The 14495-nt window shown below is 38.9% G+C and overlaps 1 protein-coding gene across 1 annotated transcript; it reads right to left on the bottom strand.

Moving 5' to 3' along the window:
• Window positions 1-8338: 8338 nt before the first annotated feature.
• Window positions 8339-14035, bottom strand: LOC149621270 (uncharacterized). The gene is made up of 7 exons (XM_089855935.1): window positions 13749-14035; window positions 13175-13256; window positions 13054-13116; window positions 12567-12698; window positions 12367-12483; window positions 12196-12313; window positions 8339-8818 (listed from the first exon to the last, which is right to left on the bottom strand). Exons 1-7 carry the CDS (start codon window positions 13793-13795, stop codon window positions 8340-8342), a joined length of 1038 nt encoding a protein of 345 aa, XP_089712061.1. The 5' UTR covers window positions 13796-14035; the 3' UTR covers window position 8339.
• Between the last annotated feature and the right edge of the window lie 460 nt (window positions 14036-14495).

The raw sequence follows: 14495 nt of genomic DNA on the forward strand, positions 1-14495 counted from the left end.
TAGTGAGGGAATGTACATCACGACGTGATTAGTGAGGGAATGTACATCACGACGTGATTAGTGAGGGAATGTACATCACGACCTGATTAGTGAGGGAATGTACATCACGACCTGATTAGTGAGGGAATGTACATCACGACCTGATTAGTGAGGGAATGTACATCACGACGTGATTAGTGAGGGAATGTACATCACGACGTGATTAGTGAGGGAATGTACATCACGACGTGATTAGTGAGGGAATGTACATCACGACCTGATTAGTGAGGGAATGTACATCACGACGTGATTAGTGAGGGAATGTACATCACGACCTGATTAGTGAGGGAATGTACATCACGACGCGATAAGTGAGGGAATGTACATCACGACGCGATAAGTGAGGGAATGTACATCACGACGCGATAAGTGAGGGAATGTACATCACGACGTGATTAGTGAGGGAATGTACATCACGACGTGATTAGTGAGGGAATGTACATCACGACCTGATTAGTGAGGGAATGTACATCACGACGTGATTAGTGAGGGAATGTACATCACGACGTGATTAGTGAGGGAATGTACATCACGACGTGATTAGTGAGGGAATGTACATCACGACGTGATTAGTGAGGGAATGTACATCACGACGTGATTAGTGAGGGAATGTACATCACGACGTGATTAGTGAGGGAATGTACATCACGACCTGATTAGTGAGGGTATGTACATCACGACCTGATTAGTGAGGGAATGTACATCACGACGTGATTAGTGAGGGAATGTACATCACGACGTGATTAGTGAGGGAATGTACATCACGACCTGATTAGTGAGGGAATGTACATCACGACGTGATTAGTGAGGGAATGTACATCACGACCTGATTAGTGAGGGAATGTACATCACGACGTGATTAGTGAGGGAATGTACATCACGACGTGATTAGTGAGGGAATGTACATCACGACGTGATTAGTGAGGGAATGTACATCACGACGTGATTAGTGAGGGAATGTACATCACGACGTGATTAGTGAGGGAATGTACATCACGACGGGATTAGTGAGGGAATGTACATCACGACGGGATTAGTGAGGGAATGTACATCACGACGTGATTAGTGAGGGAATGTACATCACGACGGGATTGGTGAGGGAATGTACATCACGACGTGATTAGTGAGGGAATGTACATCACGACGGGATTGGTGAGGGAATGTACATCACGACGGGATTGGTGAGGGAATGTACATCACGACGTGATTAGTGAGGGAATGTACATCACGACCTGATTAGTGAGGGAATGTACATCACGACCTGATTAGTGAGGGAATGCACATCACGACGTGATTAGTGAGGGAATGTACATCACGACGTGATTAGTGAGGGAATGTACATCACGACCTGATTAGTGAGGGAATGTACATCACGACGTGATTAGTGAGGGAATGTACATCACGACCTGATTAGTGAGGGAATGTACATCACGACGCGATAAGTGAGGGAATGTACATCACGACGCGATAAGTGAGGGAATGTACATCACGAAGTGATTAGTGAGGGAATGTACATCACGACGTGATTAGTGAGGGAATGTACATCACGACGTGATTAGTGAGGGAATGTACATCACGACGCGATTAGTGAGGGAATGTACATCACGACGTGATTAATGAGGGAATGTACATCACGACGTGATTAGTGAGGGAATGTACATCACGACGTGATTAGTGAGGGAATGTTCATCACGACGTGATTAGTGAGGGAATGTACATCACGACGTGATTAGTGAGGGAATGTACATCACGACGTGATTAGTGAGGGAATGTACATCACGACGTGATTAGTGAGGGAATGTACATCACGACCTGATTAGTGAGGGAATGTACATCACGACCTGATTAGTGAGGGAATGTACATCACGACGTGATTAGTGAGGGAATGTACATCACGACCTGATTAGTGAGGGAATGTACATCACGACGTGATTAGTGAGGGAATGTACATCACGACCTGATTAGTGAGAGAATGTACATCACGACGTGATTAGTGAGGGAATGTACATCACGACCTGATTAGTGAGGGAATGTACATCACGACGTGATTAGTGAGGGAATGTACATCACGACCTGATTAGTGAGGGAATGTACATCACGACGTGATTAGTGAGGGAATGTACATCACGACCTGATTAGTGAGGGAATGTACATCACGACGCGATAAGTGAGGGAATGTACATCACGACGTGATTAGTGAGTTAATGTACATCCCGACGTGATTAGTGAGGGAATGTACATCACGACGTGATTATTGAGGGAATGTCCATCACGACGTGATTAGTGAGGGAATGTACATCCCGACGTGATTAGTGAGGGAATGTACATCCCGACGTGATTAGTGAGGGAATGTACATCCCGACGTGATTAGTGAGGGAATGTACATCACGACGTGATTAGTGAGGGAATGTACATCACGACGTGATTAGTGAGGGAATGTACATCACGACGTGATTAATGAGGGAATGTACATCACGACGTGATTAATGAGGGAATGTACATCACGACGTGATTAATGAGGGAATGTACATCACGACGTGATTAGTGAGGGAATGTACATCCCGACGTGATTAGTGAGGGAATGTACATCACGACGCGATTAGTGAGGGAATGTACATCACGACGCGACTAGTGAGGGAATGTACATCACGACGCGATTAGTGAGGGAATGTACATGACGACGCGATTAGTGAGGGAATGTACATCATGACGTGATTAGTGAGGGAATGTACATCACGACGTGATTAGTGAGGGAATGTACATCATGACGTGTTTTTTGAAGAGTTCGTGATTTGTAATTAATTTAACGATTTTCATTTCTCTGGCCCATTTGGCCATTCTAAGATAGCTTGATCAAAGAACTGAAACTTGTTTCGTGTTATGTTTGGTTACATTAGCCCAGATTAGGTCTGCTTAGATAAGGTTTAGCCTGGGCAATTCCATTAAACCACTTGAGGCATTCTTCAAGTTCGAAATATTTTTATTACTTACCAGCTTAAAGGCTTCAACGTAACAACACAATCTTTCAATGAATCCATCCTACTTGTCCTCTTTTACCCGCCAAAGAATCAGATTAAACCAATCATTCAAGGCAAGGCTATAAGTCAAGCCCTATATCGTCTAACTGAATGGTTTTGCATTTACTACTTGTTTTGCTCTAGTTGGAGAAAGAGTTTCTTCTTTTACTAAAAGTATTTCTAGTACTGAGCCTTAGTAATTTTAGTAATGCGCATTTAAAGGCTTCCGTCTACTTTGTTTGTTGATGCTGACCGCTTTTCGTCAGGCTAGGAAATAAGACAAGTTTACAGGTCAAAAACCAGTTTATTAATAGCTTGAACCACTTATTTTATTCAAAACGCGAGGGTCACTGGTCCCAATGACTAGTTTATTAATTCCTACTTTTATTAAAAATTGATATGGGGACCTCTTTAATTATTTTCATTTTAACATAAATTTCGACTCTAGGTGTCCAGTTGTGTATACAACCCTAAGCCGAGAGAGATTTTTTTAGAAGAGAGAACCTTGAAGGAGAGAGTAATGGAGTGGAAACCCCCATACCTTAAGCGTTGCCTTTGTACCCCCACCTACGGCACCATAGTCCTCCCATCATCCCCAGCGGTTAGGTAGGGTCGTGCCGGACGAAATTGTAAAGGACGCTCCCTCTATCTCAAAAATAGAAGCTAGTTCTCATTCAAATAAAATGGCGCTACGCCGCAGCACTTAGCAATCGCCTACGGAAGGGTAGGGGCGTGCGCGAGGTAGACTGGGAGAGATATGGTGCCGCAGGTTGCCCATCATCATTTCCAATCCATCTGACTCCCTTATCCCTGAGAGAACGACCACAAGTCCTGGGACCAGTAGAAAAATAAATAGGGGAAGGGTCACTGGTCCCGGGACCAGTTTCATATTTAAGACATCAGGGGTCACTGGTCCGGAGGACTAGTTCAGAAATAAACCTTATTTCCAAGCCTGCTTTTCGTGTCATAATAAGATAAGAATGACTAGCAGACAGCTAAGTTTCCTTGCCTCGGGCTTGGAGATGGTATTATTTTTATTATTGGAGTGGAATTTAGATAAAACCTTTGCCAACAGTATTAATAATGTTGGCTAAGATAATGCAATACTTATCTGACTAATCTCTAGACTCAGCAGGCTGAGAATGTGAGAAATAAGGTGGTGGCCCTGGAAAAATGTCCATTTTAAAAATCCTTATTTCTAATTCTCAGTCTTGGCGCGAGTCCGGCAGAAATTTCCGTTCGGTTTTTCTGGGCTAGTTTGGCCACGGTGGTTTTGCAAATTGCTTTTGCGTTCTGGCAAATTGACGGCCTTTCAATCACCGTCATCGCGAAATATGCGACAGCAGTTTTCAAAAACCATAGCCCACTCGATCACGCACTCAACGACGCAAACTCGCTCGGAAAAAAAGAACTGAAATTCTGCCGGACTCGCGACGTAAAAATAATTTCAGACCTTGAAACAAATGGCAAAATGACATACAAATTATTCCAATACCAAACCCAGTCAGCTTTACCCGCCCTTTGATTACGTTATTTATTATATTAAACTAGATTAATGGGTTAATAATAATTAAACCTTCAACACTATTTAAAATGAATACTCATAATGTTATTATAATGAATTATCTTATCAACAGCTCAATGAATCGCATGAGGTATGTCTCATAAATTCGTCAATTAATAACTTCTAGACTAGAGTATCAGGCTTTCGATAACAATTACAATTCTGGTTACCGAATTTCAAGAGCAACAACTTTGGTTAAAGGCTCGCCTTCACTTCGCCTTTAGTAGCATTGATCAATTCTTAGCTATTCCCATACCTCCTCCATTGCCAATGACAGCTCTAATTGATTTGAAAGAGATCGAGTAGTATATCACGACAATAATCATAACACTCAAGTTTTTAAGCTATTGTCAGGCTTTAAGCAGGATGGATCTAATTTTTCAGGAACAAGTGGCTTTTTAAGAATCATACAATAGGGGATCCACAACTGTTTTCAGAAATATTTGAATTACAAATAAAGTACATTTGGTGAGCGTGTGCTTGTAATAAATGAATAAAATAAAAGCGTGATTTGCGTAAATCTGGGATAGATTTAATTTTAGAAGTAGGAATGGAGAACGGTTAGTATTTACTTCAGTCCGACTCATAGCCCAGTATAGAGCCCCTCCCTCCAATACGTAACGAAAAGTTTAAATTATCTTAATTGCTCACTTAGAGTACGTTTTGATGACGTTGCTGACGGGAACGGCGAAAACTACGTAATTCTTTTTCACCTCTGTCGCTAACTCGCTATGACCCAAAATCATCTTTCATACCCCTCCGTCCCGTGGAAGGGGGTCCGGAACTTTGACGCGCGCCCAGATTACACTGTTCTCCATTCCTACTTATAAAATTAAATCTATCCCTGCGTAAACGTTTTCATTTGTTTGTACGCTATTTTGTATGATGTTGCCCCCCAAAGGTTAGGTAACTTACTTCAATTGAAATTACCATCTGAAAACTGATATCATTTAAGCAGATTTTAAAAATTTTAATCTTAGTGAAAATTCATTTACAATAAATCAAAATCAGAATATCAAGAAAACAATTTACATTATTTCAGAATTAACTTGTAATTGAAGATTGGATAATGGTATCATCCATTACAACTCCGTGATAGTTTTCAATGATTTTAAATATCAAAATAAATATAGATTTCATAGGTAATTAGACAGCTATGTCTAATTACAGTTATGTAATCTACCTGAAATGAAAGCTAACAAAGTTTTCGGGTTATAATCAATGTTGGGCGCAATTTTCATCACACCATGAACAAAATATTGCCCGATATAGTGCGTGCAACGGAAAGGTTATTAGGAATTTGTCAAAGCAACATCGTTTCATTCAATAGCGAAATCTCAATTTATTTCGATTTTTACAATGATTGGAAATTTTTCATTATACAAATAGGTCTTACAATAAAAACATTCCTTGAATTTACTCTTTACCAGTCCTCAAATCCATTCTATTCGTTCTACGTTGGTGTGATGACACATCATCGCAATGTTAAAACTTTAATGGTTTTTAACCACTATGAACGCGTTTATGCGAGGCCAAATGACACTTCCGCGTGCTGGCATATTCACACTGATCACATTTGAAGAGTTTTTCCCCACTGTGTATGCATTGATGGGCAATCCAGTGATGCTTGTTCTTGCTGAAGCAGGGTTGGCAAGTTTTTGCCAGGGGTGGAAAAAACCGCGGTTTTTACCTGGTAAAAACCGGGTGGCAAAAACTAATTTTTCCGCGCGGTTTAAACCAGGTTAAAACCGGTGGCAAAAACCATTTTTTCCGCGGTTTTTTCCACTATTTAAGGTTTTTTCCAGTTGCTGTGTGAAGTATTTGACTAATTATTCGTTAAATATTCGCGAAAAACATGGCAAATTTGAATACTAAAAATTTAATAGAGTAATAACCACCTGAAATTTAAAAATTAAAAATACTATTGTTATTTTTCTAACATAACAATAATAAACATCACGAAAATGCACTTAAAACTCTCTAGTTTACCACTTTGTAACCATGAATTTAGTTTTTGCCGGTTTTTTCCGTTTTTGCCGGTTTTTACCGGTTTTTTCCACGTGTCCCGGCAAAAACTAGTTTTTGCCGGGTTTTTGCCAACCCTGTGCTGAAGTAGTCACACTCGCCACATTTGAATATTTTTTCACTACCACCACTGTGAGTACGTCGATGTACCATCAAATTCCTCTTATACGTACATTTATAGTCACACTGATCACATTTTAAAGGTTTTTACCAATGTGAATGCGCTTATGTGTCATCAAAGTAGTCTTCTGTCTGCTGGCATAGTCACACTGATCACATTTGAATGGTTTTTTGCCAGTGTGAATGCGCTGATGGTCAATCAATCGACTCTTGCGTGTGCCAGCATAGTCACACAGTGGCGCCGCTAGAAACTTTTGCGGGGTAAGCGGTATTTTGTGTATGGGCCCCCTACCCAGCCGTGATCCATGCGTGGTGAAAACGGGGGTAAATCTAAGGTGCACCGCGGTGCCTGAGCGCTGCTTTCTCGCGCACAGTTGACGTAGAGGATGACAGAGATAAGGCGAGGAGGTCAATCCCCCCATGCGCAAAGGATGTGCGTCCTAAAACTGAACGTACCGAAAATTGTTTTTACTACCCCCTATTTTCCCATTTTTCGGCGGATTTTATAAAGCGCGTTTCTATCTCCCTCTTTCTCTCCTCTTCGTATTTACTATTTCGAAATAAGAAGTAACAGTAGAGTTTAAGTTGCAATACGTGTAAGGTTCTACAGTGCATTGGACAACTGCACCGTAGAAGCCTACAAGTAGTGCAGCATAAACTCTCTTATAATAATCCTCGAGTCAGCGCCGTCCCGTTGACGATCCTTATCAGTACACAAAAAAGTAACACAATAGAGCTGGTCGAAGTGAAAAGTGCTCGGTTTAGCTACCTCTTTCGCTTCCAATAAATTCCTACCTGAAGGAGGTTTCTATCAAGTGAAAGTATTTTCGCCTCTCACTTCTAGGCCCGGTAGGATTAAAGGTCCCCATCCCCAAAGCGCATTCTTTACTAACCTAACCCGATCCCAGTATGATAGCGACAAAAGTCGGCCAAACCTGTAATAGCCACCGCGGTATTCCACCTGCGACTCCTCACTCCAGGACTAAATTTTGAATATTTTCAGTAAAATCGTATTTTTGTAAATGAGGCCCTTCCTCCAAAATTAGGCCCCCTTCAAAATTTGAAGTAAGCAGTCGCTTACCGCGATTACCTCTGGCGGCGCCACTGTAGTCACAGTGATCACATTTAAAGGGTTTTTCGTCACTATGAATGCGCTGATGTACGGTTAACTGGCTTTTAATTATGGAGGCATAGTCGCACTGATTACATTTGAAGGGTTTTTCATTACCGTGAATACGTTTATGTAAAATCAAACCACCTTGCTGCGTACATTTATAGCCACACTGATCACATTTAAAGGGCTTTTCACCACTGTGAAAGCGTTTATGTTTAATCAAAAAATTCTTGCTCGCGCTAGCATATTCACACTGATCACATTTGAATGGTTTTCCATCACTGTGAATGCTTTGATGCGTGATCAAACTACTCTTCCGCGTGCATTGATAGTCACATTGATGGCATGAGAAGTGTTTTTCACCACTGTGAATCCGTTTATGTTCGATCAAATTATACTTCCACAGGCTAGAAAAGTCACATTGATCACATTTGAAGGGTTTCTCACCACTATGAATGCTCTAGTGTCCGATCAGAAGATGCTTCTGCGCGAAGGCATATTCACACTGATCACATTTAAAAGGTCTTTCACCACTGTGAACTCGCTGATGCACGATCAAAGTAGTTTTCAGTCTGGTGGAATAGTCACAATGATCACACTTGAAAGGTCTTTCAGCACTGTGAATTCGTTTATGTCTGATCAAATATTTCTTCATTGTGCCGACATAATCACACTGATCGCATTTGAAGGGCTTTCCATCACTGTGAATTCGTTTATGTTTGATCAAATCACGCTTCAGCTTGCTGCCGTAGTCACACTGATCACATTTGAAGTGTTTTCCACCAATGTGTTTACGTCGTTGATGTCTGAACAAATTACTTTTGTGTGTGCTGGAAAATTTACACTGATCACATTTGAAGCTTTGTTCTCTAGCACGAATTTTAGAGCGATGTTCTACTCCTCTTTTATCTTCAATATTTTGATTTTTCTTGGATTTACCTACACAAAGCAAAACTACATTTCTTTCAGAAAATGTAACATCTGGAAAACATAGATTCGACACAAGGAAACCGCGATGATTCTATGAGATGTGGACGGAGCTCGTGTCACACCCGGGTCATTCCATGTGATATGAGTCAAGTCGTTAACCATGGGTCGGCGGATTTTGATGAAATTTGGCACAAATGATCTTGTGGCTATTAGAAAAGAGAAACCGGAATAGTTTTTAAAAAAAAATTAGCGGTTTATTTTTTACGTCAAAATTTGTATCACCCCAGAAAAACGGTGTTTCTCAAAAGTCATTTTGGTACCTTTTAGAAAATCTGCAATAACTTTCTAGTGTTCTGTGCGAATTCAATCAAATTTGCATACAATACGTAATATAACCCAGGAAATTGATTAAGCGACTAAAAATTAGCGTATCTAGTTTCGTTCACGAGTTACAGAAGCATTTTTGAGAAAAAAATAAATTTTCGGGGGTCTCGTTTTTGGGCCTATGGAGAAAAACGTCCAACTCGAAAAACCTTATAAAATATCCTGAATTATAGAGCTCGAAGAGACCTTTCTCACGGTGTATTAATATATTAGAGTATTTTGTTCCTCGTAGCCTAAATATTTAATTTAAATAAACACAAATTTTTCTTCAAAATATAAAATATTTATTTGCTTTAATGGTAAATTACGTTTTGATAAGAGCATGAAACATTTTTTGAACTTGCTTAGGGCAATCATCATCTAGTTTATAGTATCTTCTAGAATTGCTAGAAGCCTGTGGCTCGGGTAATTCGCATATAACATTATTAAGTGGGACAAGTTAAAGCGCTCGTCAGTTGTCTTAGGCCATGTGAGCAAATTCGTCTGTGAGTCCCTCACCATAAATTTCAGCATGAAATCGCTTTCATCCTTAAAGGAGGCCAGCACAAGGGCAACGAACAACTCTTAATCGTAAATAGCAGCAACATATTGTCCCACTGATATATCCAAATAAGCAATATTGTTAATTACCTTAGCGATGATGCAAGGTCACAGTATAAAAATCGGAAAAATTATATTAATTTATGTCAACACGAAATTGATTTCGGAATAACAGCAGAATGGAACTTTTTAGCTACCAGCCATGGCAAGAGTGCTTGCGACGGCATAGGAGGTACGGCAAAACGCATTGTAGCCAGAGCTTCTGTGCAATTGCCATTACAGAACAAATAGTCACGTCGAATAAATGTTTTGAGTGGTCGAAAGAAAATATAAAACGGATTAGATTTTTTTTGGGTTTCTAAAGAAGAAATTCAACATCAAATTGAAATGTACCGCGTATCATCAGATACTTGCAGCACAAAAGTTTTTATTGGGATAAATGACGATAAAAACACTATTGCTTTTTTGGATATATCAGTGGGACAATATGTTGCTGTTTACGACTGTCGCGACTAGACATACTTTTTAAGAAAGTTTAAAATTTGTTTATTGTTTTAAAAAAGTGTAATATTGATTTGTAATGAAAGGTTTATAAAATTTACTTCAAATTATTAACGTTAAAATACTTTAAATATCTGACCATAAAATGACCAACAGAAATATAATTTTTTCCAAGAAGGGTAACTTGACCTATGAAATATTTGTAATTTATATCTACAGGCAAAGACTACCTATTGTTAGGGTACGGAAATTTTAAAGAAATATAGAAAAATATGGTCATAGGCAATGTAAAAACGAACGAAAGAAGACGCGTAGTAAGCTCTCCGAAAATTTTCAAATGTATAAGCTTTTTCCATCAGTTATATTAAAATAAAACAAATTACGACTCGGATTGTTTCTCGAATTATAAAAACGACCAATAGTGGTACGTTGCCCTTGTGCTGGCCTCCTTTAAGGATGAAAGCGATTTCATGCTGAAATTTATGGTGAGGGACTCACAGACGAATTTGCTCACATGGCCTAAGACAACTGACGAGCGCTTTAACTTGTCCCACTTAATAATGTTATATGCGAATTACCCGAGCCACAGGCTTCTAGCAATTCTAGAAGATACTATAAACTAGATGATGATTGCCCTAAGCAAGTTCAAAAAATGTTTCATGCTCTTATCAAAACGTAATTTACCATTAAAGCAAATAAATATTTTATATTTTGAAGAAAAATTTGTGTTTATTTAAATTAAATATTTAGGCTACGAGGAACAAAATACTCTAATATATTAATACACCGTGAGAAAGGTCTCTTCGAGCTCTATAATTCAGGATATTTTATAAGGTTTTTCGAGTTGGACGTTTTTCTCCATAGGCCCAAAAACGAGACCCCCGAAAATTTATTTTTTTCTCAAAAATGCTTCTGTAACTCGTGAACGAAACTAGATACGCTAATTTTTAGTCGCTTAATCAATTTCCTGGGTTATATTACGTATTGTATGCAAATTTGATTGAATTCGCACAGAACACTAGAAAGTTATTGCAGATTTTCTAAAAGGTACCAAAATGACTTTTGAGAAACACCGTTTTTCTGGGGTGATACAAATTTTGACGTAAAAAATAAACCGCTAATTTTTTTTAAAAACTATTCCGGTTTCTCTTTTCTAATAGCCACAAGATCATTTGTGCCAAATTTCATCAAAATCCGCCGACCCATGGTTAACGACTTGACTCATATCACATGGAATGACCCACCCCTTAAAGGGGCTGACCGGCGCTGTTGGAGTGAAGTCCGCCCTTAGTTCAGGGAGAAAACACCCAGCTCTTTGGCCATAAGACATGGCGCCACCGGTGGGCGGGTAAGCAATATGCTAACCAACAGTTTGACCCCCCTTCACCCCAACAGCTCCGGCCAGCCCCTTTAATTAGTCACGAGCTTTCTAAAGTATCCGCCCACTTTTCAAAGAATCGCATCTATTTTTTCTTGGTAATATTCATGCGTAGTTTATAAATTAACATAAAAAATGCTTTGTTCTGCAAGCGCACATGAAAAAATAAGGAATGCAGGGGCATATGAAGGCGCACACTATTAAAGAAAAGAAGTAGTTGCTTTCTCTCCAAACCAATGCGAGGCTTGTTGTGGGCACATAGGGTCAAACTATTTCCCCTTAGCAAAGTTGGAAAGTGTCCATCTTTCAAATGAGATTATCCATTAATTCTCCTCTTATTTCCTTATATAATGAAGCTCATTTACAATAGCGATAATCTTTAAAACAGATGAAAGTTTAAAAGAAACCAATTATTTGGACCTAGGGGTGAGTTTTTGGGCTAATGCTGAAAATGAAGGGCACTAACACTTTCCAACATTTTAACTCAAAAATCTTACAGAAACAAGTGGTTGAAAGGATTATGCACCCAGCAAGTGTCTTGGGGAGACCTACAATATTTCTACATATATAAAAATTTACGCACCAGGCTGCTTGTGGTTCCGGTCCTCAGTAGGGACTCCTTCCGAACTACACAGATAAATTATGATAAAAAAACACGTGTAAACAACAAAATCAATACACCCTTTTTTCTCTCGCAATACCTTTCATTTTGAGATTGAGGTTGTTGCTGTGCCGCAACTGGTAGGGATAATGCTTGGCTATCTGGCTCTGAATCATTATCAACTGGTTCAACTTTTGGCTCTGAATCATAATCAACTGGTTCAACTTTTACTGATACATTGTTAACCTTTTCAATTTCTCCATTTCTCCCCTAATTTTTGGAAACAATTAACGATGATTAAAGAATATCTAATCTCATATTTGCGTTTTCATCAAATGAACAATGTCGCGCACCTTAAGATCTTTGACTTTGTTTTTCAATTCTTCTCTGACCTTATTGAGCCTGTCAATTTTACCTCGTTGTTCACTAATAGTTGGCTCATTTTCCATCCTCTCTTTTCTCACGTTTGAAATTAAAACGTCAAACTAAAAATTCAAATAACATTTCATTACTATAACAGCTAGCCATGGGACCTATAGGACAAACAAGAGAGAGGGGAAACCAATGTCGTTTAAAGAACATTGTTGATCCTCATTTTTTAATGATGATTTAAACAAGGGACCTTTATCCTCTAAACTTCTAGCCAATGAGAGTGAAATTTTTCATTGGCAGGACATTTACAAAAGTTCAATGCTCATCAGCCATTTAATGGCTGATGAGCATTGAACTCCAGACAATAGCGAAAGCACCCCTAGTTTCGTTCTTCCCATCAGATTTCCTTGCAATGCTTTTTCTATGGAAATAATATTTTGTAAGTGTTCTTGTTTTGTCAATTATTACCTTGTTCCTCAGTTTCTTCATTTTATCATCTTTGCTTAAGAAACCATCATTCTCATCCATTTCCTAAAATTTTCATTGTAATGTTAAACTTCGCGCGGTAGAACAATATTTTCTCATATACCTGTCTTTGAATATTCCTTTGAAAATTGACCAAATTCATATAGGCGTTGCGTAAAGACAGTTTGTGACGACACATTTCTTCCCTAAAATTAAACTTTGAATGAAGATATGTTTCGAAACATGGAACATTCTTTGAAAAACAAGCAAAGGAATGGAGAAAAATGAATTTCTAATTAATTTAGAGATCTTTTTTTCAAGTTTAGTTTCAATGATTTCGCGAATTATAATTTCATCTTTGATTCTGGTTTCGCGAGAAGCGTACGAGATTTCATGTTTTTGGTTGTTAGAATTAGCTCCCATAGTAACTGTCTTTTTTTCAATCAACTCAAGATTTGGAAATATTTTCCAAAAAATATTAATTGACCATTAAAGTTTCCCTTTTTGTACAATAAAGTAAGTACAAAGCAAATCTTTTCTTGATTTTCTGACCCATTTGGCCTTTCTAAGATAGATCGGCCAAAAAACTGAAACCTGTTTTACGCCGGATTAGATCAACTTAGGTTAGGTTTTGCCAGGGCAGTTCCATTAACCTCTTGAGGTATCCTTCAAATTTCCGAAATATTTTTATTACTTACCAGCTTAAAGGTTTCAACGTAACAACACAATCTTTCAAAGAATCCATCCTACTTGTCCTCTTTTACCCGTCAACCAATCTGATTAAACCAATCATTCAAGGCTAAAAGTCAAGCCCTTTATCGTCTAACTGAAAAGTTTTCTTGTTACTAGTAACTAATGCCTTTTGTTCTTTTTGGAGAAAGAGTTTCTTCCCTTATAAATATTATTTCTGGTACTACGGATTAATAATTTTAGTAATACACATTTAAGGGCTTCCGTCTACGATGTTCGTTGTCTCGTTGACCGCTTTTCGCGCCATAATAAGAATGACTAGCAGACAGCCTGAGAGAGGTAAGTTTCCCAGCTTCGGGCCAGGCTTGGAAATAAGGTCTATTTCTGAACTAGTCCTCCGGACCAGTGAGCCCTGATGTCTTAAATATGAAACTGGTCCCGGGACCAGTAACCCTTCCAATATTTATTTTTCTACTGGTCCCAGGACTTGTGGTCGTTCTCTCTTCTAAAAAAATCTCTCTCAGCTTAGGGTTGTATACACAACTGGACTCCTGGAGTCGAAATTTATGTTAAAATGAAAATAATTAAAGAGGTCCCCATATCAATTTTTCATAAAAGTAGGAATTAATCAACTAGTCATTGGGACCAGTGACCCTCGCGTTTTGAATAAAAAAAGTGGTCCAAGCTATTAATAAACTGGTTTTTGACCTGTAAACCTGTCTTATTTCCTAGCCTGCTTCGGGCTTGGAGGTAGT

The sequence above is a fragment of the Phalangium opilio genome, unplaced genomic scaffold (assembly GCF_054372755.1).
Source record: "Phalangium opilio isolate 3A_F unplaced genomic scaffold, DU_Popi_V2 ptg000209l_1, whole genome shotgun sequence".
NCBI lineage: Eukaryota > Metazoa > Arthropoda > Arachnida > Opiliones > Phalangiidae > Phalangium > Phalangium opilio.